The sequence below is a fragment of the Elaeis guineensis genome, chromosome 10, assembly GCF_000442705.2.
Source record: "Elaeis guineensis isolate ETL-2024a chromosome 10, EG11, whole genome shotgun sequence".
Lineage (NCBI taxonomy): Eukaryota > Viridiplantae > Streptophyta > Magnoliopsida > Arecales > Arecaceae > Elaeis > Elaeis guineensis.
The window spans coordinates 21,894,434-21,918,506 of NC_026002.2; the positions used below are offsets into that span (position 1 = coordinate 21,894,434).

The following is a 24,073-nucleotide window of genomic DNA, read 5'->3' on the forward strand; positions in this document are numbered from 1 at the left end:
AGAATACGGACTAGATAGGTCAATTGAAGAAATTCCTACAAAAATCCAATTCAATCATGTTTGATTTTCCAAAATTATAACCTCCTATATTTAATTAAAAAAATATAAATGAGTTTAGTTGCCATATAGACTAGTTTTTTTGGCACCAGTGATCAGGGCCCCGACTTGCTTGGTAATATCCTACTGTCCGTCAGATAAGCCACATGAATCAGTCAGTCAGATGAAAATTGGAATGAAATTCTGTTGCTGCATATTTGAGTATCTTCGTTTCATTCTGTGAATGACTAGCAGAAATTATCAGGTTCCAGATCTAAAGCATAAGCATGCTTTTCTCAAATAGTCACATAATTGCCTGTGTTACATGCACTAGGATTTGTGTGCTTGGTGCAGGTGTATGTCTAAGCATCGGATCCTTCTAAAATTTCACAATTTCTTGGCACGGAGCCATGTTCTAGTGCCATACTGGTCCCTGTGTTCACGTCAAGCGCAATACTGTAGGTTAAATCAAAGGGTCCAGATAAGATAGGTGTTCCTTTGTGATCCCTTTCCGTAGTGACAGATATGGTGGTAGCTCAATAATGTTATTGAATAGAGAAGGTATTTTTATCAAAACAAACAAAATTAGGGCTTTCAGTAATTTGGACTGTTGCCTGCTTTTATAGAAGGAAGAACATTTTAAGAAAGCCAACAATTCTTGCACATGGAGACAGCATCGACTCAAAATACACAAGATCCCCACTCTGACTCACCATTAGTTTCAGAGGGCTCCAGTGGCAATAGCTCACCACTTGTAGCACAGCTAAGGAAGCTGCTTTTTCGTCGGATGCTTATAGGGGTCAATGATGGCCGCTTCTTCTTGGGTTTGTTCCACTGTGTTGACAAGCAGGGCAATATCATCCTCCAGGATGCTGTGGAGTATCGCAGCACTCGCCGATCCTCGCCATCTCCAATGGAACAACCATCTCTTGGACTCATCTGGATCCCCGCTTCCTGCCGATCCTCCTGTCATGTTGACTGCTCTATAGAGGAGCACATGTCACTCTCGTCGCTTGGTAAATGAAGCAGATGCTAATATTTGTTGTTCCTTGTCAAATTAGTCATGATCATTTGTGTGGTTCATGAGATTAATACAATAGCTTTATATGCAGCCTATTGGGCTATGAGGCTTTTTGGTAGCAGGGCAAAGCTTGGCATTGAGTAATTTTGTATCGATATTCATTTTGGTAGTTGAAAGAGAAATTTAATAATATGCTTTAAGTTCCATTTAAATATATGTTCTTTTGCCAGATTTGACACGGGTGCCTCTCACTGATGGAGGGAAGGTGAACCATGTATTGAATTTAATCCTTTAGATCTTGTAGGTAATTTTAACTCTCATATTGGCATCTAATTGCCGTGGGTAACAATGTATTCATGCTTTTATAATGGACATGAGCTTCTAGTTACTTTCATATGTTCCATAGAGCCAGTGTTTAACCCCATACTTTGTTTCATTGGCAGGCTGATTGTCTAACTGCGGAAGATGGCAATAGCTTCCTCTTCCGCAGCAGCACTGGATCAGCTGTAGTAATAATCTACCTCTCAACTTTTGTTCAATTCAAATCATAATTTATGTTCATGAGCCTCACTAATCATTAAACAACCTCGTGGCATCTAAGAGATTGCGCACCGCCAGGTTAAGAGGCATCATCAGCCACAAGCACTCCGTACCTTCGGTGCCACCTGCTCTGCGTTGTTACAAACTTTGTCAGCCACCCATACATGACAGGTTGAACTCCAGGACCTGGAGCTCTAACCTCCTGCATATCGTGTTTGCTGAAACATCAAATATAGCTATTTAATAATCTAGGTCACTGGTGTCCTCCCACTAATTGGTTGCCTTTGTGTGTGTGTATGTGTGTGCATGCATACATACATGCACACACATACACACACATGTATGCATGCATGCATGCGCGCGCATATATATATATATATATATATATATATATATATATATATATATATATATATATATATATTTATGTGTGTGTGTGTCTTTGTGTGCCCAACATGGGCGCACAAACGTGCAGGCGGGTGCGTGTGAGAGGGCATTATAAATAAAGTTCTATCAAAACAAACAACGAAATACCAATGTTTAAATATAAGTGAATATGGATGGACGGATGTAGTTGTTGAGATTAAAAAAAAGAGGGGTCAGCTTAAATTCAATGAATTAGAAAAGATACTTTTAGCATAAAGGAGTTTTATATGATGCAGATTTTTGGATTGGGTCTGATCAGGTTCAGATTGGATCAAGTGCATTTTTCATTGACCCAAATTAGATCCAAGATGACATATGGACCAGGTCGTGGCTGCTCGGATTGAAACATTCAAAACTCGGTCTTGATCTGAACCTGACCCAACCCAACCCATGGGTCTTTGAATATGGATTGTTTAGGTCTCATTGGTTCAAGACCTGGTCGGGTCATAGGTCGACCCAACCCGTTTTAAGCCCTATTCGTTCTAATCTCATTCTCTTTTATTTACATTTTAGGAGGCATGTTTTCTGGATTAAACTTAGATATCACAAGCTTTGAGAAGACTTGGAAGTGTTGCAGCATTAAAGTCCAGATATACGAAGAGATGCAAATTTCTATCATTGTAAAATCGGATATCTTAGAGCTCAAACTCCTAGAAATTTCTATTGATTTGTTAGATTGCTTTTATGCAATAAAATGACAAATTACACCTGAACCATGGTACTTTGAAGTATTTTAGTTTTAAGAAATGATGTTTTTTCTGGTTGCTACTATGTAGCAGAGGTTGTGAAGTTGTTTTAATTTTTTATCTTAATTTTTGATGACATTTTTTGGAGTTCTTTGTAATTTTTTGTCAAAGTTAGGTAACTAGAGCCAAAATCGCTGAAAAGGTTGAGACCAAAAAACTTATTTGCTCCAACTGAAACGAAAACCAACAACAGGTCTTTAAACATCCAAATGAATATTGAGGTCTCTAAGAAATGGCAGCTGTCTGTTTTAATTGTATCTTCATTGTCACTGTTTTCTGAAATTACTGATGTTTAAAATATGAAATAAGTATGAAAAATATTTAAATAAAGTTTTCTTTGGACAGCACAACCTCAAAGTAGCGTATTGCTTTGTTGGTGATGTTAGTGATTGGGTATTATGAAATCTTAAAATATATGCAGCATAATAGTGTCTAATACTTTGTGGATTTTGATATTATGCTTTTCAAAATTGTTTAGAAACCAAAATGATGTTAAAACATGCAAAAGAGCATGTCCCATATGTCATATTCCATCAAACTGGCATAGCTTTTTGTATTCTTGTTCATTAATCCTGCCTAGTAAGTGCTATTATTTGAGTCAAAGGAAGCGCTTTGGATCTTGCCAACGTGATGGTGTTCTTTGACCGTATTGCTTTTGTCCAAAGGTTTAAATTTCGTGAAACAAAGGTATCCCGATTTCTTCATGAAATATGAAATGGGATGCCCCATTGTCCTGATTGCGGTCCTGATCATCCAATTTGGTAGATTTCATCCGTTTCTCTCCCGTTCTACATTTTTTTTCTTTCTTTCCTTTATTTCTTTCTTTTTCTTCTATCTTCCTTTTTTTTCTTTTTCTTTTTTCCCCTTGTCCCTTTCTTTCTTTTTTTCTTTTTTCTTCTTCTTTCTCTTTCCTTTATTCTTTCCTTCCTTTTCCTTTTATTCTCCTTTCCTTCCTTCTTGCATTTTTTCTTCGTTGTCATGCATTTCATTTTTTTCTTTTTCTTCATCTTTCCTTCATTTCTTCTTTTTCTCTTTCTTTTTCTCTCCGCTGGGTTTGGACTCTCAATCCTATCCTAGTCTTATTTTCTCACAACAATGGGAAGAGATGATGAGGATGCCCCCCCTACACTGGGATGTAAAACCTTGATTCTATCCACCCAAATTCAAACTTTTTTTAAAAAAAAAATTTCTTATACTTTGTTGTGTTTATGATTCTATTTTTTCTTTGTTCTCTGTAAGTTTTTTTTAGAAAAAAAAAGTCAGTACCAAAAAAAAAAAAAAAAAAAACTGGATAAAAATTTTATTTGTTTATTTGGTCCTTAGGCTGGTCTCTATATGTGGGAAAGCCGGGCTCTATTTATAGTAGGTGAGAAAAGTACAGACTTCTGTAATTTTTTGTGAGTTCAATTGTTTCAATTGTTGAGCAAGAAAATGCTGTTGTTTCTCCCTCTTGTTTCCCTCTGCCATCGCCCCTCTCTCTCCTGACTCATTTTCCTCTCTCTCTCTCTCTCCCACTATTTCTCCTTAACCCCTTCATTTCTCTTGTACCATCCTCTGTTTTGTTGGGGAATGGTCTCATAGTCCAACTCGAGAGCTTATGCTGGTAGGCGGATGGGTCCATGAGTATATAAGATCAACTAGTCCCTAACCTATCCAATGCATAACTATTTCTCAACATCCCCTCTCGCATGTAGAGTCAAAGGGATGGAGCTCAAAGAGGGGCAGCATGCGGATTAGCGAGTGCGAGCATGGAAGCATTAGTAGGAAAGACATTACGATGTTAAAGTCCAACTCAAAAGTTTAAGCTGGGAGGTAGATGGGCCTATGAGTATACAATACCAACTAGTCGCTAACCTATATGATGGGGGACTATGTCTCAACAGTTTTCTGCATATATTATCCCCTTATCCACTTTTCTACACCTTACTGTTCTCGAAGCTTTTTGTTGTGACCAGAGATCTGCTTACACATCAACTACAGATGCTCCCAGGACCATTTATGACCTTTAAAATTAGTGTACTACCATACTTAACAGCCTTCTAAACTGATTTGTCAATTTTGAAGACCTTGACCTTGCTCACACCATCAACATATTCCCTTTCTACCTTTTTCTTTTTGCACAATAGAATGACATCACAAAAAGTTCTTATTTCATAATTTTCTTTACCCCTTGGGCTTGCTAAAGCTAGGAAATGTCTTCCTCTTTGGTAGTTGTTGCTCAACGTATTTGGTTGCCTATTGTTATAAAGAAACCTCCAGGTTTAGCTTTAGTTATTGAATATAGTGACAGAGAAAAAAGATTGAAGTACTAATAGGAGATTAGGATAATAATGCGGAACGAATGTGTGCTTTCATTAATCAAGCTGTAGTGCAGGAGCAAGGCCTTCTTATAATAAATAAGCGAAACAAGTTACTTAATGTGACCGTGGTGATTGATGTTGGGTCCTTGTGGGGGCAAAAGACATTGTTTCTCCTTTTAGCATTTTTAAGTTTACTCATATATGCTTACAGATGGGCCAGTTTTGGATTACGCAATCCCCTCAAAGTTAGTAGTATCAAGTATAAAAACACAAACTATTTGTTTAATATCTTCTTTATATATTTTTTGTTGTTGTTATTAATAAATGAATTTATAATTAAATGATACCCATATTACAAAAAGCTAGACTACATTGTTTAACCCGTAAATCAGTATCACAGACTAGAGGGCCATTCATGAAATTTAAATGAGCAGTAGATGTTATTTTGCATGCCATTTAAATTGGTTGAGTCATTTGAGGAGTGGTTCAAGATTTAGAATATCCATTTCTAAGGATCTTGGTTATAAACATTCTTAATGAATATTCTGTCTGGATGCGACAAAGATCTAGCGAGAAAATGAGGAAAATATCTGTAACCATGCTTAAGCTCCACAAAATGATTCATATGCATTAATATTTTTGAACTTTTTTAACTTCCATATAAAGTTCATTTTGTTGTCAAATTTTCAGGGCCTAACAATTATAATTTCCTGACTCGTAGAAGTATAGAACCAAGCATAGATTATATAATGCTGGTAGTTTATTCCAGTCCAGGACTTGCTGTTTTGTTGTAGGGCACATGATGCTATTGGTTTTGAAAGAACTCTGGGTCTTTCATGCTTAAAGGAATTTGGAATTTGGATGGAGGAGAAGAGAAGAAATTAGCATTTTCCATATAAAATTCCTGCATTTAATTGTCAAACTTCAAGGTCAAATATTAGCATATCTGACCCATAGTACAGAACCAAGCATAGATCATGTAATGCTGGTAGTTTATTCCAGCCCAGGACTCGCTATTTGTGTTATATGGGTGTTCAGATCATTACTTTTAAAATGATTCTGGGTCTGGCATGCTTGAGGAGATTCGCCATTTGGATGGAGTGAGTTTTATTTATAGAAGGCTAATTAAGAAAGATACATTGTTACATTTAAGAGAGCTGGGTGAGTGTTATAATTTTGATTGCTGACAATATGGTTCTGTTAACTGAGATGAATGGGGTTCAAATGTTGATAGCTGACAAAATGGTAATGGTGCTGTTGAGGTCACACCTTCCATTTTTACTAATAATAGATGTAATTTCAGTAGGAAGTAGAGGATTATTTTCTGCATGTCCCCAGAGGCTTTTGAAGTTACTGGGGCTGGTAAGATCTTGCTATGAAGGCACTGGCTATCTTTGATTTTAGTTTGTTCTCTTGCAAGCTTGAAAATTCAATCTCATTGTGACTAAAATTTTTAGTTTTTATCAATTTTTTTGAGATGATTGCAGATAAGTCGAGACTGCCAAGAGTTGGAGCCTTTTATTGGTGAACAGTTGGCTTCTTTGCTTTATCTTGAGCCAGATAGTGAACTCATGGTATGCTGTTTCACATTTACCTAACTTTTATAACCTGTATTCTGTGTAACCACTAATTATGAATGAACCTACATTGGACATCAGATTTACTTTGTCATTGATGAACTATGGCTGCACATTTTTGTCGAATCCTCCATATCCCAGGATAAAGAATTTGTAGAAATTTGATAAACTTAGGGTTTGAGTCGAAGATATATAATGGCTAAATACCTGACTTACACATTAATATGAAAAGAAGATTCTTAATTTTTGTTTATGACTTTGGCTTGTACATTAATTCGCCTTTTTGGTGAGTAATGACATGTAACTTTCAATTATTTCACTATTAATGCCATTTGTCATTTCCTCCAAAACACTAATAATGTTTCTTTACCGTATCTTTTGCTGCCTTTAACATTTCTATTTTTATTTCAACCATTCTTGTCCAGTCTTCAATTTCTTCTAGCACATTTCTTGCCAGGTTATTTGAGGAATGTGTGCCAAACCAGGTTCTGTGCGCCATACATGAGGATAAATAGGGTGACCCCAGGAACTAGTAAAACTCTGGTTGGGGTGTACGCCAGGGGATGTGCTGGGGTACACAAAACATTTTTCTTTCTTTTATAAACTTCTAGGGTTTTTTGGCAATTAATGCTATGTTGTTTCCATATTTAGCTCATACCAAGGATTACAGTGTCTGTCTATATCAAACTTTCTGTCTGATACATACTGTCTAAAAAGGTTATCAACGTTGTGAGGTGCATCTTTTTGCAGTTTGTGGTGGCTCACACTGCTGTGTGTCTGGCCATATGGATGTTTAGCATAGTATGGTTACCAATAATAGTATGATTATATCCTTCTCATCCATTTTAAAATCCTTATTTTCTCTTTTTTATCCTCGTATTTATTCAGGAAATGTGTGGGGTTCCTTCATTGTTTGTTATTGTCAATAGGGTTCGCCGAACCATCCTGAACTGGATGGTTCGGGGTGTGCTGAACTGTACTGATAGCTGATCGGTATGGTTCAGACATTCGATTTGGAATGCCGATGAAGATGGAGTGAAGGAGAAGGAAAAAGAGGAAGAGAGAGGGGGGAGGGAAGGAAAGAGAAAAACCATGGTGGCTCGTTGAGGCCTTCGGGGCTCCCGATCCTCCACGAGGTGCAAGATGAGAGAGACAAAGAGGAGAAGGGAGAGGAGAGGAGGGAGTAAAAAGCTGTTGAGTGGCTGTCGCGATCGTCGGATGGCTCAAAATAGCCCTATGGCTGCTGCGGGTTCAAAATAGGTGTTCATCTCTATTTCGTCATATTCTTTAAAAAATATGACATATAGTGAAGCCGGCAATGGAAAAGAAAGGGGCAAATCCATTGCCAGCTTTGCTGTGTGTTGTATTTTTTAAAAAATACGACGAAACAAGGGTGTACCTCTGTTTCGAACCACGATGGCTATGGGGTAATTTTGGGCCATCTGGCAGCCCTCCGACGGTCTCCCCACCGTCTTTCTCTATCTCCTCTCCTCTCTTTCCCTCTCTCTCTATCTCTATCTCTCTTTGTCTCTCTTCTTGCATCTCGTGGAGGTCCAGGAGCCTTTGCAGTCCTTCGGTGGTGACCAACGGTGTCTTTGTCGGTCTCTCTTTTCTTTCCTCCCTCTCCATCCTTCTCTTTCTCTCTCTTTTTCCTCTCTAGTTCCTCCTTTATTTTTGTGGTTTGAGTCCGATACGAGAGCGTACCGACTTATATCATTGGTATAGGATCCAATTCTGAGTCAACGGCCTTTGATTGTTGTTGTTATTGTGGTAATTACTTTTTGTCACAGGATTTGAAGGCCTATCAACATATTGAACATGGTAGGGTGAAGACTATTCTACGTTGCGGCAAAGGAGAATTTAAGGAATTATACAGTACAAATTCTCTGTCTTATGACTAATTTTATAAGCACATAACCAGCCAGGATGTCTACAGCACTTACGATATGATAACAATGTGTATACGCAGTTTGCATAGTTGCAAGTTTGCTTGAGATTTTATCAGAAATTCCTGACATATGTGTTGTATATAGATGGGCATAGTTTTTTATTTTTAATATGTATAACAGATAAATTCTTGGCCTTTATGCTGTTTGCCTCCCCACATGAATTTATAAATATTTCCCCTTTGACTAGGCCATTGTTCTTGCGTTCTTTTATTGTTTCAACTTATGAATTGGCATTATTAGTTACCTGAAGCAGGAGTAGTTTGGGATGTGGGTGTGGGGAAGAGAATCTCTTAAACAAAGAAGAGCTAAGGAAGCATGTGAGGGACCAAATTCCTGGAGAGGTTCTTTAGTGGTTCAGCATCCTAGGTAGAAGATAAGTCCCGTAGGCTTGATTTTCCACACACAGGAGAGTGGTTGTTAACTTTTAAATGCTTCCAGTTATTTCTTCATTCCTCTTAATCATTTAAATTTGTACGTGTAGAAAGGATGGTGGTACCACAAGTTGTGGAGTATATAAAATCTGGGTACAATTCATATACTTATTTTGATGCTTACCATGCTAATGATATTTAAGGTCCAAAAGCGCTTTAGACTATTTTATCAAAATTTCATCGTTCTTTTAGTTTTTGATCATGAAGTAGTTGTACCATTACCATCTCAAAATAGAATATGGTAAGCTTTCCTTGTTTACCCATTTTGGTACATTTTGATCAGAAAACAATTTCTTTGGTTTTCCATACAATTCTGACGACAATAAATACTTTTGGCTTTTCATAAATTCTATTTAAGTTTCTTCAAGAAACCTATTCATGAGAAAAGAGCCCTTATATACCGTTGTGTGACTTGATTCATACTCTTCAGCTTAACTTTAACCGATCTCATCATGTATGCTATCCTCATTTTGTGATGAAATCATGTATGCTTTCCTCATCTACTAAAAAGTCTTCTTCCACAATTTTCGGCTTGACAACATGTGGGATTGTAAAACTCATGCCAACAAGGTTTGATTCAGAGATTTATTGGTTGCTCATCTATCATTGCTCTATGTATTGCATTATTTGCCGTGGCTCCCCTAAGTACTCAATTGGTTTCGCACTTCCTTGGGATTGTTTAAATTGACCTACAGGTTACTGACCATCATTGTCATAAATCCTGTGACTTAACACATTACCATTTGTCCTTTTTTCTCATATAAATAATATGCTAAAAGAAATCCTCAAATAAAATTCAATCAGTTTTTCTTTTAATATTTATGAATGCTGAAGGTTGGTTAGGCAAAGATGTATTGATCGCTCTTTAATTTATTTTGCCAATGATTTGGACAATTTTGAAAATTGTCTGTTATACATACTTTTCCAACTTCATTTACCGGTTTGATTTAGTTCCATCATCATACTTGAATGCTATTCACCGTCTCTTGTTCTGTTTGATTCTAAATATTTATGCGTGTGTTGTGTACTGAAAGGGTGGGTTATGATGCAGGCAATGCTGATTGCTGCAGAATCTAAACGTGATGAGGAAAGAGCAAAGGGGGTTGGTGCGGATGAAGCAGCTGATAATCCAGATATTGTCCTGTTTGAGGACCATGAAGAAGAGGAGGATGAAGAAAGCGAGGAAGAGGAGGAGAGCGGTGGCCAGAGTGCCCAAGGAAGGGGTAGAGGAAGAGGAATGATGTGGCAGCCACACATGCCACTGGTGCGGGGAGGGAGGCCAATGCTTGGAGTCCGGGGTTTCCCTCCTGTCATGATGGGTGATGATGGATTTGGTTATGGTGATGGCTTTGCGGCGCCAGATATTTTTGGCGTTCCTCCCCGGGTTCTTGGACCATACGCGGGCGAACAGGCCCCATGTCTGGGTTGGTTTTCCCTGGTAGGCCACCCCAGCCTGGTGCCATTTTTCCGATGGGTGGTCTTGGGATGATGATGGGCCCAGGTCGGGCACCATTCATGGGTGGTTCGGTGATGGGAGGTGTGGGTCGATGCACTCGTCCGATGGGAGTGCCGCCTTTCCTCCATCCACCTCCACCTCCACCTCCACCCAACACTAGGGCTCCAAAGAGGGATCAAAGGAGACCAGCAAGTGATTGGAGTGACAGGCTTGAGCCAGGATCGGACCAGGGCAGCAAGGGTCAGGAACTGACAGGACCTAGCAATGGAGTAGATGATGAGATGGGGTATCATCATGGTGCAAGGACTCAAACTGAGGACAAATTTGTTGCTGCAAACAGTTTTCAGAATGATAGTGAGAGTGAGGATGAGGCAGCACCAAGACGGTCAAGGCATGGTGAAGGAAAGAGGTAGCAGCATGGGTCTGAGGGGGAAGCAGCCTTGGACCAGTAAGAAACACCTATAACTGAGCATCAAAATCACTGATATTACTAACATTTTTGCTGAAGGGTGATTTTCGCAATCTGATGAGTGGTACAGGACCTGAATTAAGGCACTCTCCTGTGATGCTTTGTTCTCTGGTTGTGGAGCCTCCTGTTGGGGGGTTGGAATTAATGGGTGTTGGATGTCCAAGAGTAATGGGATGCGTTAAAGGGAGATTAATGGATGTGTATAATAATCAATCATAATAGAGTAGGCACATTGACAACTGAAATGATTTCTATGACTTTGTACAGCATGATTGTATATGAATTTGTGTTCGAGCTCAGAGTACTTTTAATGTGTAGAGACCTTGCCAACTTACCACCAGCGGCTGTCAGCTTCGATCATCTGAAGCATGGTGAGCAGATTCTGCTTTCATTTCATGCTTTCAAGAGTGCCGTTCAAGCTAATTCTGAATGTCATCTTTCATTGTTTATAATATATAATTCTCGAAATTTTTTTTATTGATCCGATAACTATGAATATAGGTAGCTATTACTGTGAAGTCAAGTCACCCACCTTGGCTGAACATCATGTTTTCCACCCCATACTAGAATCAGATCTGTATACTATTATCAATTAAATCGGCTATGATCTGGCGCTTATCTTTTTTAATTTGCTGCTTGATAGTAACATTACTTGCAGTGTCGGGTTCCATGGAGAGACAGCCATTCAAACTAGTCCTGAATGATGCATTGTTTGTAATATATAATTCTTGAAGTCATTGGAATATTCTGATGCCATGCAGCTGAAGTCAAATATTTAGGAAAAGGCTGAATGGTCATGGCATATGGTCATGACCATGAATATAGGTAGTTGTTAGTGGGAAATCACGCAGCTCTGTCAGGCAGCATCTTTTCCACGCTATGCTAGAATCAGGTTTTCAATCAAGTAAATAGAGCATGGTCCCATGCTTAATCTTTTTCATTTGCTGATTAGTAGTAACTGATATTACTTGCGGATCGGAGCTCCATGGAGCTGGAACCAAAATAAAAAAAATAATTTATCTGTACTGACGTAAAATGAAAAAGATGGTGTTCGAGAATGCGGTTTGGATATTTCACATGAATTGTTGATCAAGCATCCTCCCATCAGACGTTGGTTTCTTCTCAAACTACATCCTGGCAAATCACAGTTGTCAATGCCTCTTTTCTCATGGTCTTATTTTAGATGCTCAGCTTTCCTACTTGTGCGATAGGCGTGTAGTCTAGGACAGATTCAGAAGACAAGCTCAGGGAGATGTGGGTGCGAAGAGACAGAAGACAAGCACAGGGACATGCATGTGACTTGGGATTGCTTCAGTTGTCACACCACTGTGGGTTTTGTGTTCTAGTGTAGAAGAGATGTTCCAAATTGTAGTGGATCTCATCATTCTTATGCTCTTTATTTTCAAAACTAGACTTGGATTTGGCTCAGAGAAGCTCTTTTTTGCAGAAATGTTCCAGAGAATAAAGTTAAAAAAGATTAAAAAAAAGTCTATCCAGCTTGACAACTTCATCTGAATACTACGTGGCATGCAGGCTGGTCCATTTGGAACCCTAAGATCTAGTCCTTGCCGATCCAAACACAACCCAAACCAGACCCGCGGAAATCTTATGTGAGTTAAAATGACACGTTACAAAGCCCTCACATATATGAATCGAGCAGCCTTACATCAAATCATGCAACTGTGATGACAGCTGTCATGTACTCTCATGCTAATACACAACCCCTTCAAGTTTTCGCGATTTTTATTGCAATGTGGCCTAGCCGTCCATCTTCATCGGGATTTGTGAACACATGATAATCACGTGATATAAATTAACGGAAAAGATACGAAATATGTCTTTGTTGGCTGGATTACAATTTACAATATTGTGATATATTTTGGCGACAACAGAAAGAGATGACATGGCGGTTATGTGACCCCTTTCATTCCACTTCCTTTGTTAGTAAACAAGTCCTTGAAGAAATCTGGTTCCAGTCCGCTTAAGAGAGAGAGAGGAGGAAAGAGCAAAAAGAGAAAAGTGAAGGGAGAAGAAAGGAGCAGGGAGTGGAGGTAGAAGAGAGAGGAACCTACTGATTTCCAGGGTTTTAATTATAGACTTGACCCAAAACTTCTAAAGCTCCAGCCAAAGCTCGCATCAGCCCCTTCCCGTTTCTATAATTGTGCTTGGATATTAGAAACCAACGGAAGTGGTGGAATTTGCTTCTTAGATGAGAGTGATCCTAGTAAGGCTTGAGAAATTCAAGAACTTGGAAATAAAGATGGTGCCGTTGGTGGTGTAATGTTGATGGTAATGGCAGTTTTAGAGATGGTGTAAGAAACGAGGAAGGAGAAAGTAGTAGTAGTTTAGACGCAAGGAAGAGAAAAATTTGAAACTTTCCCTATGTTTCCTAACATTTTCAATAAAACCTTCTTGTAGAAGTATTTTCACAATATTTTCGGTGATATTAGTAGATGCTATTCGAACCCTTCCTTTTTTTTTAGTTTAAATATTTTTTTTTAGTGTATGCATGAGACACAATCTACTAATTGATTTATATTCAGATACCCTACTATATCATAGTCTCTACTACTAGTACTAAAAATTTAGTATTTATAATACCTCAAGAGCTAATAAGACTATTTTAGTGAAATTAAAAAGTCTAAATTTTCGAGCGATCGCACCAAAAACTCGAGTTCCTTTTGGATTTTCTTCTTGACTAATGATAACTACAGCATTATCATCATATCATATTATCCATATGCTCTTGTTAGTATGATTTTGGGAAGGCAAATCTCCTAAGTGTCTCTCAAGACTAGCTCTATTAGGATTAAAAATGGTAAGGGGATCAAGAGAAGAGGAGCTGATGGAAATTCAACAAGTAATGAGGTTGTAGAGGAGAAGAGCTAGGTATTGCTACTGATACTCTGTTTAGATTGGGGGTACACGGGGGCTTTTAGGGGGAGCATAATGGAGGGGAGGGGAGAAGAGGGTAAGGAAATTAATAAACTCTTGTTTGAAAAGGGAGGAGAAAGATAAAAAATGGTACATATCTTACTCTTGTTTGGATAAAGGGGTTAAGAAGGGATAGAGGAACTTTAATATGTATTTTGATAAATATGTTCTTTCTCATTAATATATATATTTCATCTTGATGGTTGTGCGAAAAGCAAAGAGTTGGTTTGTGTGATTGGAAAAAGAGATTATAAAATAACCTCATTGTAATTTTGAAGTTTTATTGAGGGCAAATTAGGAAAATAAAATTTGAGCTTGAACCTTCTCCTCCTTTATATCCCAAATCGGGGGTAGAGAAAATTAAGTGAGTAAGGGATAGAAAGGGTTTAATAGAACCTTTCTTTACCCTCCTTTATCTCTTAAAAAATTTTACCAAATAGGGGTTCATCTTTTACCCTCCTCTCCCCTCCCCTTATGAACCCCGTGTACCCCCAATCGAAACAAAGTATGAGATAAAAGCTTTTCAATGTTAAAGATCTAGCAGTGATCTAATAAAGAGGGGAAGCTCCCAATCTCTTTAGATGTTTCCTCTTTGGATGGAGGATTTTCATGGGCTAGAAGTACCTCTTTATATTAGCTCTTTGCATTTCATTTTTACTCAATTTTTTTTTTTTATCTCTATTGTTTGTAATTATTCAATCTTTGAAACAACTGTAGATATCTCTTAATTCTCTTGGTTTCGAATAAATGAGGGGTGACTGCTCTCTTTCGTACTCCTTTAATCTAAAAAAAAATCATTTATTTCTAAGCAAAAACTTTTGTAGATCTTTTGAATATAGTTACAGAAGATTCATTGATACTAAAATAAAGTATCGGGAAGTGAGAGAGGATGGCTAATATGAAAGATTTTACTCCATAAGCAGCAGTAAATGTAGCAGTAAGGAGAGAGATTAAATATAATTTTTTGAAAGTTTTGGGATTGCGTGAAAATCATGATCTTTTGAAGAGATATCCTAATAATTTTTGGACAATTTTTTCTGATTTTAAAATGAGATGGTAAATTAGTAATTTGACAAATATTGTTAATGATGTTAAACCTTTGTTGGATGACTAGGCTACATTACAACAAAAATTTAAGTTTTGGGATCCATTAAGAAAATTAGAATTTTTGGATTGTGAATGTAAATCATAAAAATTTAAAAATGTGTCATTGTAATTTATCCAAAAATTTTTTTTTTTGTACATAGCCTCCTAAATATTAGAATTTACATAAATATCTTTCCAAAAATTGATATTTATATATATACCTTCATAAAATACTTATTTTATGCATATATCCTTTTATTTTTCTTTTTTATACATGTACTATGCATCTAATGCTCTTATGAAATTAGTGGTTTAAAATCGAAATGACTAAAAAACTCTTAATAGGTACATGTGCAATAAGAAATATTTATAAGACCATAGTACTAGGGGTGCAATTGAACCGAATCAAATTGAGTAGCTAGAAGCTCGAGCTCGACTCAACTCAAAATACTCAGGTTCGAAACTCAAGTCAAGATCGACTGAGCCTTAATATTCTAAGCTCGAGTTCGGCTCAATGAAAAATATACTAAACTCAAAATTGATTCGACTCGATTTGAATATCAACCGACCATACTCGAGCTCGAATTCATGCTCGAAATCGAGCCTTAGTCTACTAATAATATATATATATTATAAATAAAAATAATATTATTAAATATATATATATATATAATTCGAATAGGCTCATGAGCTTTCGAGTCAAGATCTTGTTACTCAAGCTCGACTCAAAAAACTATCCGAGCTACTCAAATTCAATAATAATCGTATTGAGTTGAGTCAAGCTTGAACTCTAGTCAAGTTCAAGTACTCATGAGCGGCTCAATTCGTTTGTGCCCTTAAGCTATACATGCAAATAGTAATTTTATAGATATTCATTTAATTTCATATATTTAGGAGGGTATATACAAATCAAAATCCTTAGGATTTTTAATATAATATCCCTATAAATATTAGATTTGTGTAAATACCTTTTTAATATTAACATTTGCATGAATACCTTCATAAAATATTATTTTTGCATGAATAACTTTGGCATAGCAATTCAGCTTATGCCATTAGCCAAAATTATATTTATTTAAATAAAATATTAATTAAATTATGAAATTATCTTTTTATTTCAGAAGCAGGTAATAGGTTAATGGATCTCGCTGGGAACTTACTCGATTACTTGAACTTTTTCTCTTCCTAATAACAAAGTTTTTTTGTTACCTAATCATTAAATCAATTATTTTTGAGAAATATTTTTTATAGAAAATATTGATGAACAAACACTAAATAAATCTAAGTGTTAAACCAGTTGAAATAGATAAAAAAAATTTAATATGTATACTCATCTAAATATGTTAAATTGCATGAATGCCTTACAAAATTATTATTTATATGTATATCTTTATAAATATTTTTTTATATATTTATCTATTAAGAGTATTTTAATCATTTTAATTTTAAAATACTAATTTTTTAGCATTATTAGATGACATTGGTATATATACAAAAAAAAACATGTAAAATATAAGTGTTTTATGAAAAAATATATAAATATTAAATTTTTAAAAATAATTTTTAATATTTAAAAAAATATGCATGTAAAATAATAATAATAATAATAAATTACTTCTAATCCTCAAAAAATGGTGGATTTCAACATGAGCGGCTGACAGCCCTCAAAATTTATGTTGGGTCCGAACCCGAACCAGGTCCCCGGCCCAGCTATTTAATGACTTCCCCGTTGGCCCCCCTCCCTCTCCATCGGAAACCCTAGCTCTAGAGTCCCGAGAGAAAGAGATAGGTGAGCCGCTGCTCCGTCCCAGCCTTTCATTCCCTTTTTCTCTCTTCTTCTCCAATTATTTACTTATAATTCTTTGTTTTTTTTCTCATCTCAGATCTCATTCGAGTGCAAGAAGATGGCTGCGTACGTAATCTGATCTGCTCTTTTTGCTCTTCCTTCGATCGATTATCTTTTCTGGAAAAAATGTGTTCTTTGTTGTTTAATTCCTTCATATCACTGATCTTTAGGCAATTCTGTTTTGCTTCTGATCCAAAAGCTTTCTTTTTAATATTTTTTGTATTTAGAGATGGGAAAGTTGCGGTCATTACGCTTGTTTTATTAGCTGATTGTGCCTTTTATGGCTTATGTAGATATTATTATTGGATTTAAATCTCATATATTAGGTATAGGAGTCGCAATTTCACTTAGAGAACGTGTAAAACCAACTTTGGTGAATTTATTGCCGTTAAGTTGGTTGAAGGTGGGAACTCATGATAGCTCGAATCTAATTAACTATGATTTATTCTTTTGTCTATTTAAGATGGTGTGTCTGGCTTTAATGTTGCATTGAAGTTTGTTAGCTTGATCACTGATATGATGATTCGAAGTCCCAACTATGTAATAAGACTTATCAGAGGAAGGAATGGGTTTGGGAAAAGGTATTGAAACAGATCCTGGGAAAACTTCTCTCATTGACTAGGATTAATTATCTAATTGGGTAATGAATGCAGAAATTAACAGACAAAAATATGACTTTTATTTTCTTGGTGAAGAAATAGGTTTACTGGTAATTATCATTTAGTTGCTCGTTGACTGAGTTGGGGTAACTAGGATTGACGGTAGCCTGCTTGCCAAAATGAAATGAGGGATGGCAATCATCTTTAGTTGATATATTCTACCAGTTTGCATATATTTTCTATTTGAGGTTTTCTTTAGGAGAATTTGAGGATTCTATTTGTGGATTACTGTCATTATTATTTCATGAATGATCTGACAAATAATTGATTGTTGTTCTCAACTATCTAAACACTTAAATACTTAACAGTCTAGAACTGGTATTAAAAAACATCAGTTAGTATGAAGCATCTGTTGTTATGCTGTTTTAAATTTCATTTGAGACCTTACAAACTTATGAATCCACTAATTATTTTTTTTATCAAGTTTTGCTATCTCGATATTGGATCCCATACTGATAAAATCCTATTATAGTATCGGTACGTGATTCGGTAGGGTATGGTTGTGTTGGTACAAGATGGTACAACAAACCATGTTTTTTATTGAATGTAAATGCATGGAAGTAGTGAATTTCTTTTTTAATATATATAGAGAGATAGAATAGTTCAAAGAAGAATCTATCTTTGCTCCAATATAGATGAATTGATATTAGATAAGGTTTTACGAATGAATGCATGATTTTGTCTTTTTTTTTTAATATAAAAAATAAATGATTTTCCTGATAAATTATAGTCAACATGATTGATTGGATCAGGAATGATTGTACATTTCAGTATTTTAAATTGAGGGCACATTATGTCGGCAGTCAAGGGACCAAATAGTGCACAGTGCATAGGCACCATGTAGGCTGTACATGTAGGCACATATGCTGTTAGAATTTTAAATATTTAAAATAAATAAAATATATTATCTATAATAATAGTAACTTTCTTATTATCATAGTTTTGTTAGTAGTGGTATCTAGTAACTAGTGCTTGCTACTCACTACTTGTTTTTTAGTAGCATAATTATAGAAAAATTAACATATTGACATTGTTAATATACACATACTTGGCCAGCTTGAGATCCATATCCAATGCATCCTTTAGTTTGAATTGCCGTAATTGCATGCCCCTGCATAGTGGTTTTATAATGCTAAAAGGGTTTATGTATGTGGTTGTACAATGTTAAGTAGGCTGCATATGCAGCTAGACAATGCAAATCCTACATGTCCCGGCAAAGTACTAAGCAAACTGTCTCTTTGGCCCATATGTTGACCGACCGCATGTGTTGGCTCCATATAGGGTATCTGGTGTGATCAGGGTTAGGTGGGCTTATACACCACATATTAGAACAGTGGTACATATTTCAGCTGCAGTTAACAAATTTTAAGAAATGATTCAAATTTAATGTATTGTTTGGTAGTGAAGGGATTTGGAAGCATGATTACTTTGATGTCCCAAGCAATGTTGGTAACATTGTCATTGCTACTTAACATTCCTATAAAAACAATTGAGCAGTTCTTTACGACCTTGATTCCTGATGGAAATTTCTGTTACAAGGGCATGGTTCATGCTTCATATATAGATCACATATATTGTAATTAGTTATTACTTTCTTTTAGAAATTTCCTCATCTATCCTTACCATTTTGCTTATTTCTTATTATAATTCTTTACTTATTGGATGATCTCTTTCATTCTAGTTTCTAGTTATCATAATGTTGTGCACCATTCAAATCGCATCTAGAAGTCTTTAGCTAGGACATACTTATTCCTTCAGTAACTAAAATGGGGATCCTTGGGCAAATTTTGATAGTTTCTGGTACAAATGTATCATCAATAAATATTACATCAGCTGAAGTTCCATCTATGGTTTCTCTTTGATTTATTTGATAATCTCTGACATTCTAATGATCCTAATGTGGTCTACCATCCATATCACATCCTGAGGTCTGTAGATGGTAGGTACTTATATCTGAAGGTTCTTCAGGAGTTAAAATGAAAATCCTTGGCTGATCTTTGATGGCTGGTGTAGAAGATGCATATTAGAAGTTTTATGTCTTATAACTAGAAAAGGTTCCTGGGAAACTTTCATGTAACTCTTTTTCTTGATAATCTCTGACATTCTAATCATCCTAATGTGGTCTACTATCTATATCACATCTTGAGGTCTGTGGATGGTAGGTACTTATTTCTGAAGGTTCTTCAAGAGTTGAAATGAAAATCCTTGTCTGATCTTTGATGGCTCTAGTAGAAGATGCATAACCAATGAATGTTACATCATTAGAAGTTTTATGCCTTATAACTTGGAAAGGTTCTTGGGAAACTTTCATTGAACTCTTTTTCTTGTTCTGCATAATATTTTGGGCACTCTGGAGCAAATTTTCATTTAGAATTCTGTTTTTGTTGCAATTTTCTTGAACTTTTTGCTATTGATGATTTATTTTACTTTTGAGTACCCAAATTACATGGTTTTAAATGTCTTGAGTAAGACCCACATCATCGTATTTGAAGTGTCTGATGATCTTTAGACCAGGGAAGAAATCTAACTCTGTGTTTGGATGCTAGATCATCCACTTTCAGGGTGTTAATCTTTAGCCAGTCAACACCACGTTAGCCAGCTAACCCAGTTAAACCTTTTTTTTTTTTTTTTTTTTTAAGGGGGGAGGGGGGATGGGGGTGCGCAGGGGGTGTTGGGTGGGGAGGTGAAATAACTTTAACTACCCAACTCTCCTCCATTGCTTAATTATAGTTACATGTTATGCCCTTCTCCCATCTCTTTTAAATTATTTTTGCTGCTGCCTTTTTTGCCCCTATAGCCCGAACAATGACCCTTAACCACCTAACCCATGCCTTTTTGGACCAAACGACATTTTCACTATCTTAACAAAAAGGGCTGCTCACTTTAGTTAGCTATCTGGCATCCAAACGCAGCCTAAAGTGAGCTGCTTATGAGCCATGGTATCTAATTAACTTGTTTGTCTGTAATAAAGTTATACAAGATATAGGATCCATTAGATCATGGGCAAGGATAAGAACTGCAACATATTTTCCCAAAATTGTAATTTAGTTTAACAACATGACTCAAAGAATCTAATTTTCATTTCTCATATAGGTGCTTTAAAGTGCCCACTCTTCACTCATCATATCCCATTTTCATGAGGATCATTATTTAAGAAATGAGCATCAGATTTATGTTCATCCTCCAGTTAATATGTTCCATCATCCTTACCATCCTATTCCAGATATTGACATTAGAAATCTGATTGCACAAGGTAGTTAACTAGGCAAGGATCGAATAAATAGATTAACTTTAATGTAATTAAGGATGCATCTTTTTTATGATTTGTCTACTTTAAATACATGACTGACCCAGGCATGCTTTATTAAATGATGTTTATTATCTGGCATTGTAGTTATAGGTTCAAAGATTTTATAATCACCTATGAGATAAGTTAAAAGCAAATTATGTCACTACATTTTCCAACATGTTGCATTATTTTATATGTATCTGCTAATGTTAACCTTCTCATAAGAGCATGATAATTATCCAACTTATGGCATGTAAACTGTATGAATTTACTCTATATTAAAAATTCTCTCAGCAGAACAACTGAGAATGAGATGTGTCAAAAGATTTTACATAATGATCCAAGGGTTCTCCTGTTATTAAGAAAATATATTGTTGAATTTTTTGTACAGTTAGAACCCATCTGACCTGTTGTTATACTCTGTCATGATAGTGAAGATGGTATTGCCGTCGAAACTGCTGCTCCAGCTCTTGGAGAGCCCATGGACCTGATGACAGCTCTTCAACTTGTGATGAAGAAATCACTCGCCCATGATGGGCTTGTTCGTGGGCTCCATGAAGCTGCCAAGGCAATTGAAAAGCATGCGGCGCAACTTTGTATTCTGGCTGAGGACTGCAACCAGCCTGACTATGTCAAGTTGGTCAAAGCACTTTGTGCTGACCACAATGTGCATTTAGTAACAGTACCAAGTGCAAAAACTCTTGGCGAGTGGGCTGGGGTAAGTAACTACTTGTTAACAAAGTCTATGTTTTTTCTTGGCTTTCAAGGGTTGTTGCAGATTATTCTGAAATGAGGAAAAATGTTTTCTAAGATCGTCAATTATATCATTACATTACAGTTGTTTGATGAAATTTGGAGTTCAAGGCACTAGTTTAAAACTACCAAACCAGGATCATGTTCTTCCACTTTTCCTATGAATATCAATTATGTCGTTATATTGCAGCTGGTTGATCAAATTTGAGTTGCAAGGTACTAGTTAAAACTACCATCCCAAGACAAAGTCCGCTTTCATGTTCTTTCACTTTACTTCACACTTGACCTTTGTTCTATTAATGTTTTCGAGGCTTTTGAATCAACTGCAACCATTAGTTGAAGTGTGTAAAGCTTTTTATTGTTTGGTTGGCCATTTTGTATGAAGTAGGTGTATGTGCTGAACTTTGATTTTCTAGATTTCTGTATTTTAAGTTTTTGTATTAGAATATATCTGTTTTGGACCTGGAGGAGAACCTGTGGAAATGCTTAGGTGAGCTTTTATTTTTCCTGCATGTTCAGGTATCACTTGATTAGAATTTTGGCCCATGAAATGCACATGGCTGACTTCAAAGTATGGGTATGATATGCATTTTAATCATTAATTGAATGAATGATTGGACAAGATAAAGAAAAAAATCATAAAAAGGAAGATGGATTGTCATGGTCTTTTAAAGAAATAGTCAGATGAGAATTAAGGAGGAAAAAAAATCTGGAGAGAGAGAAACCCCTCAAATGTTTCTTGCCTTCTTGGACTCCAGTATGTTCTATAATTTAAGATAAAGAAAGAAATTGAGATTTATTCAAAACATAAAGGAAATAGAAAACCATTTAGGATTGTGGAGAACTATTAAATCGGTGTTTCTTCTCATCTTTCCCCACTTCCCTCAACCTTGTCTTTCTCTCGCATTCCTTCATTCGGCTTCTTTATATCTCTCTCCCTAGAATGGTAGATATGCCTGCACACATAAGTGGAGAATTTTTTGTTCCTTCGTTTCTATTTTTTTATCGGGATCCCATTATATGACCTTCCAATAGAAGAAAAGTCCAGCTACAAAAGATGAGTTTATTCATAGAAGGCTCTCCCATTGAGTATAGATATAGAGAGTATGTGCCTGCAAAATGTATTTGATCTTTTCATTCTGCTCATAAAATATTCATTTGTAAAGCACATTGCCATGCGATTAATCGCATCCTATTTTTCCTAATCCTAATTCATTATTTTACGCTTGGTGCATGGATCTACAGCTATGCAAGATCGACTCAGAGGGAAAGGCAAGAAAAGTCGTAGGTTGTTCGTGTGTCGTTGTCAAGGTGAGATATTGACTTGTATCAATTATTGGTCCTTCAATCAATCTTCTTGTTTAGTGGGCCTATTCTTTTTTGAGAAAATAGCTGGCATAAAATTTATTAACTACTAATGTTTAATTTTGCAGGATTATGGTGAAGAATCAGAGGGTCTACATATAGTTCAGGAATATGTGAAATCCCACTGAACTATGAGAACTGATTAATAACGGGTCTATCGTAATAGCTCATTAGAGTTTGCTGAAAAACTTTCACCATTAAGGCTTTATGTGGAATTTTGAAATTGTTAGTTTGAAGACTTCTATCTGGACGCTGTTTATCGATTTTTCTTAGAAGGGTTTCATTTTTGCCCGCAAAATCTTCATTTTTGAAGGGTCTCTTCACATTCTTGTTCTTAAATTATGCTGAAGTAGGTCAAATTAAATAGGCCTTTAATGGGGAAACATTTTTTTGTTGTATTTTGAGTTTCTCTCGGCATAAACTGCTGTTGATTAAAATCATCAATCACCCCACATGTAGCGAACGCCATTGGTTGAAAGCATTTGTTTCTGATCCAAAAGAATTGTGGCTTGGTGTTGATGATCAATCTCGTGACTCATTTTGTAGGCCTACTGTATCTCACTAAACCCATGGAATTCTAGTCAAACCTTGCAGTTTGTCTCAAGAATTAAAGAAATCTTGTCGTCTTTCTTGATAAATGGCATCCGTGGAAGTTCACTTGGGTCCTGAAAAATTGCAAATTGATGAGCGGCTTTGTTTAATCTTATGAAAAATAAAAATGTTAGCTATCAGGTTATAATATTACTGTTATCTGCATCATCCTTGCATCACATATGCTAGACTCTGGTTATATCATAGAGAGTTCATTTAGATTTGGGTGATGCAAAGCAGTACTTTAATTTTATAATTATCTAGTTTTATTTTCCTGGACCCTTGCATGGCCGGAACGACTTCTTTTCGCATGCAAACTTTTAGTAGCAATCTATCATACGTATTGGATGTCCATGTCGAAGTGGGGGTTCATCTCTCGGGCGCTTTATCAATCCTTTCCGTTATCGTACTTTAAATCAAAGGTCGGTTTATTTTCCTTACAAGATCAAGAAAGGCTCTTTCATATAGAAGCGAACTTCCTGAGATTTATGGGAGTCTCAAATCCGTAAACTTTCTCACCTGCATCAACGGAAAAGCTTTTCATGTCAAACTGAAATCCACGTACGAAATGAGATGAGAGTAATTTTGCGAAGTTACAT

At 36.2% G+C, this 24,073-nt stretch overlaps 2 protein-coding genes across 2 annotated transcripts; both read left to right on the forward strand.

Moving 5' to 3' along the window:
- The first annotated feature begins 295 nt into the window (after positions 1-295).
- LOC109506771 (uncharacterized) lies at positions 296-11,291 on the forward strand. The gene is made up of 6 exons (XM_029260373.2): positions 296-1,052; positions 1,149-1,361; positions 1,501-1,566; positions 1,659-1,768; positions 6,557-6,643; positions 10,078-11,291. Exons 1-2 carry the CDS (start codon positions 701-703, stop codon positions 1,199-1,201), a joined length of 405 nt encoding a protein of 134 aa, XP_029116206.2. The 5' UTR covers positions 296-700; the 3' UTR covers positions 1,202-1,361; positions 1,501-1,566; positions 1,659-1,768; positions 6,557-6,643; positions 10,078-11,291.
- Positions 11,292-16,636: 5,345 nt separating this feature from the next.
- Positions 16,637-23,181, forward strand: LOC105059792 (small ribosomal subunit protein eS12). The gene is made up of 5 exons (XM_010943238.4): positions 16,637-16,760; positions 16,855-16,883; positions 21,198-21,483; positions 22,764-22,829; positions 22,952-23,181. The coding sequence occupies exons 2-5, from the start codon at positions 16,876-16,878 to the stop codon at positions 23,009-23,011; spliced, it is 420 nt and encodes a 139-aa protein (XP_010941540.1). The 5' UTR covers positions 16,637-16,760; positions 16,855-16,875; the 3' UTR covers positions 23,012-23,181.
- The last annotated feature ends 892 nt before the right edge of the window (positions 23,182-24,073 follow it).

Excerpts from the sequence above, each read along its gene's own strand:
- LOC109506771 (XM_029260373.2), top strand. The coding sequence starts at position 701 with ATGGAGACAGCATCGACTCAAAATACACAAGATCCCCACTCTGACTCA. Across the intron at positions 1,053-1,148 it reads CATGTCACTCTCGTCGCTTG|CCTATTGGGCTATGAGGCTT; the intron begins GTAAATGAAGCA and ends CTTTATATGCAG.
- LOC105059792 (XM_010943238.4), top strand. Across the intron at positions 21,484-22,763 it reads CTCTTGGCGAGTGGGCTGGG|CTATGCAAGATCGACTCAGA; the intron begins GTAAGTAACTAC and ends ATGGATCTACAG. Across the intron at positions 22,830-22,951 it reads GTTCGTGTGTCGTTGTCAAG|GATTATGGTGAAGAATCAGA; the intron begins GTGAGATATTGA and ends TTAATTTTGCAG.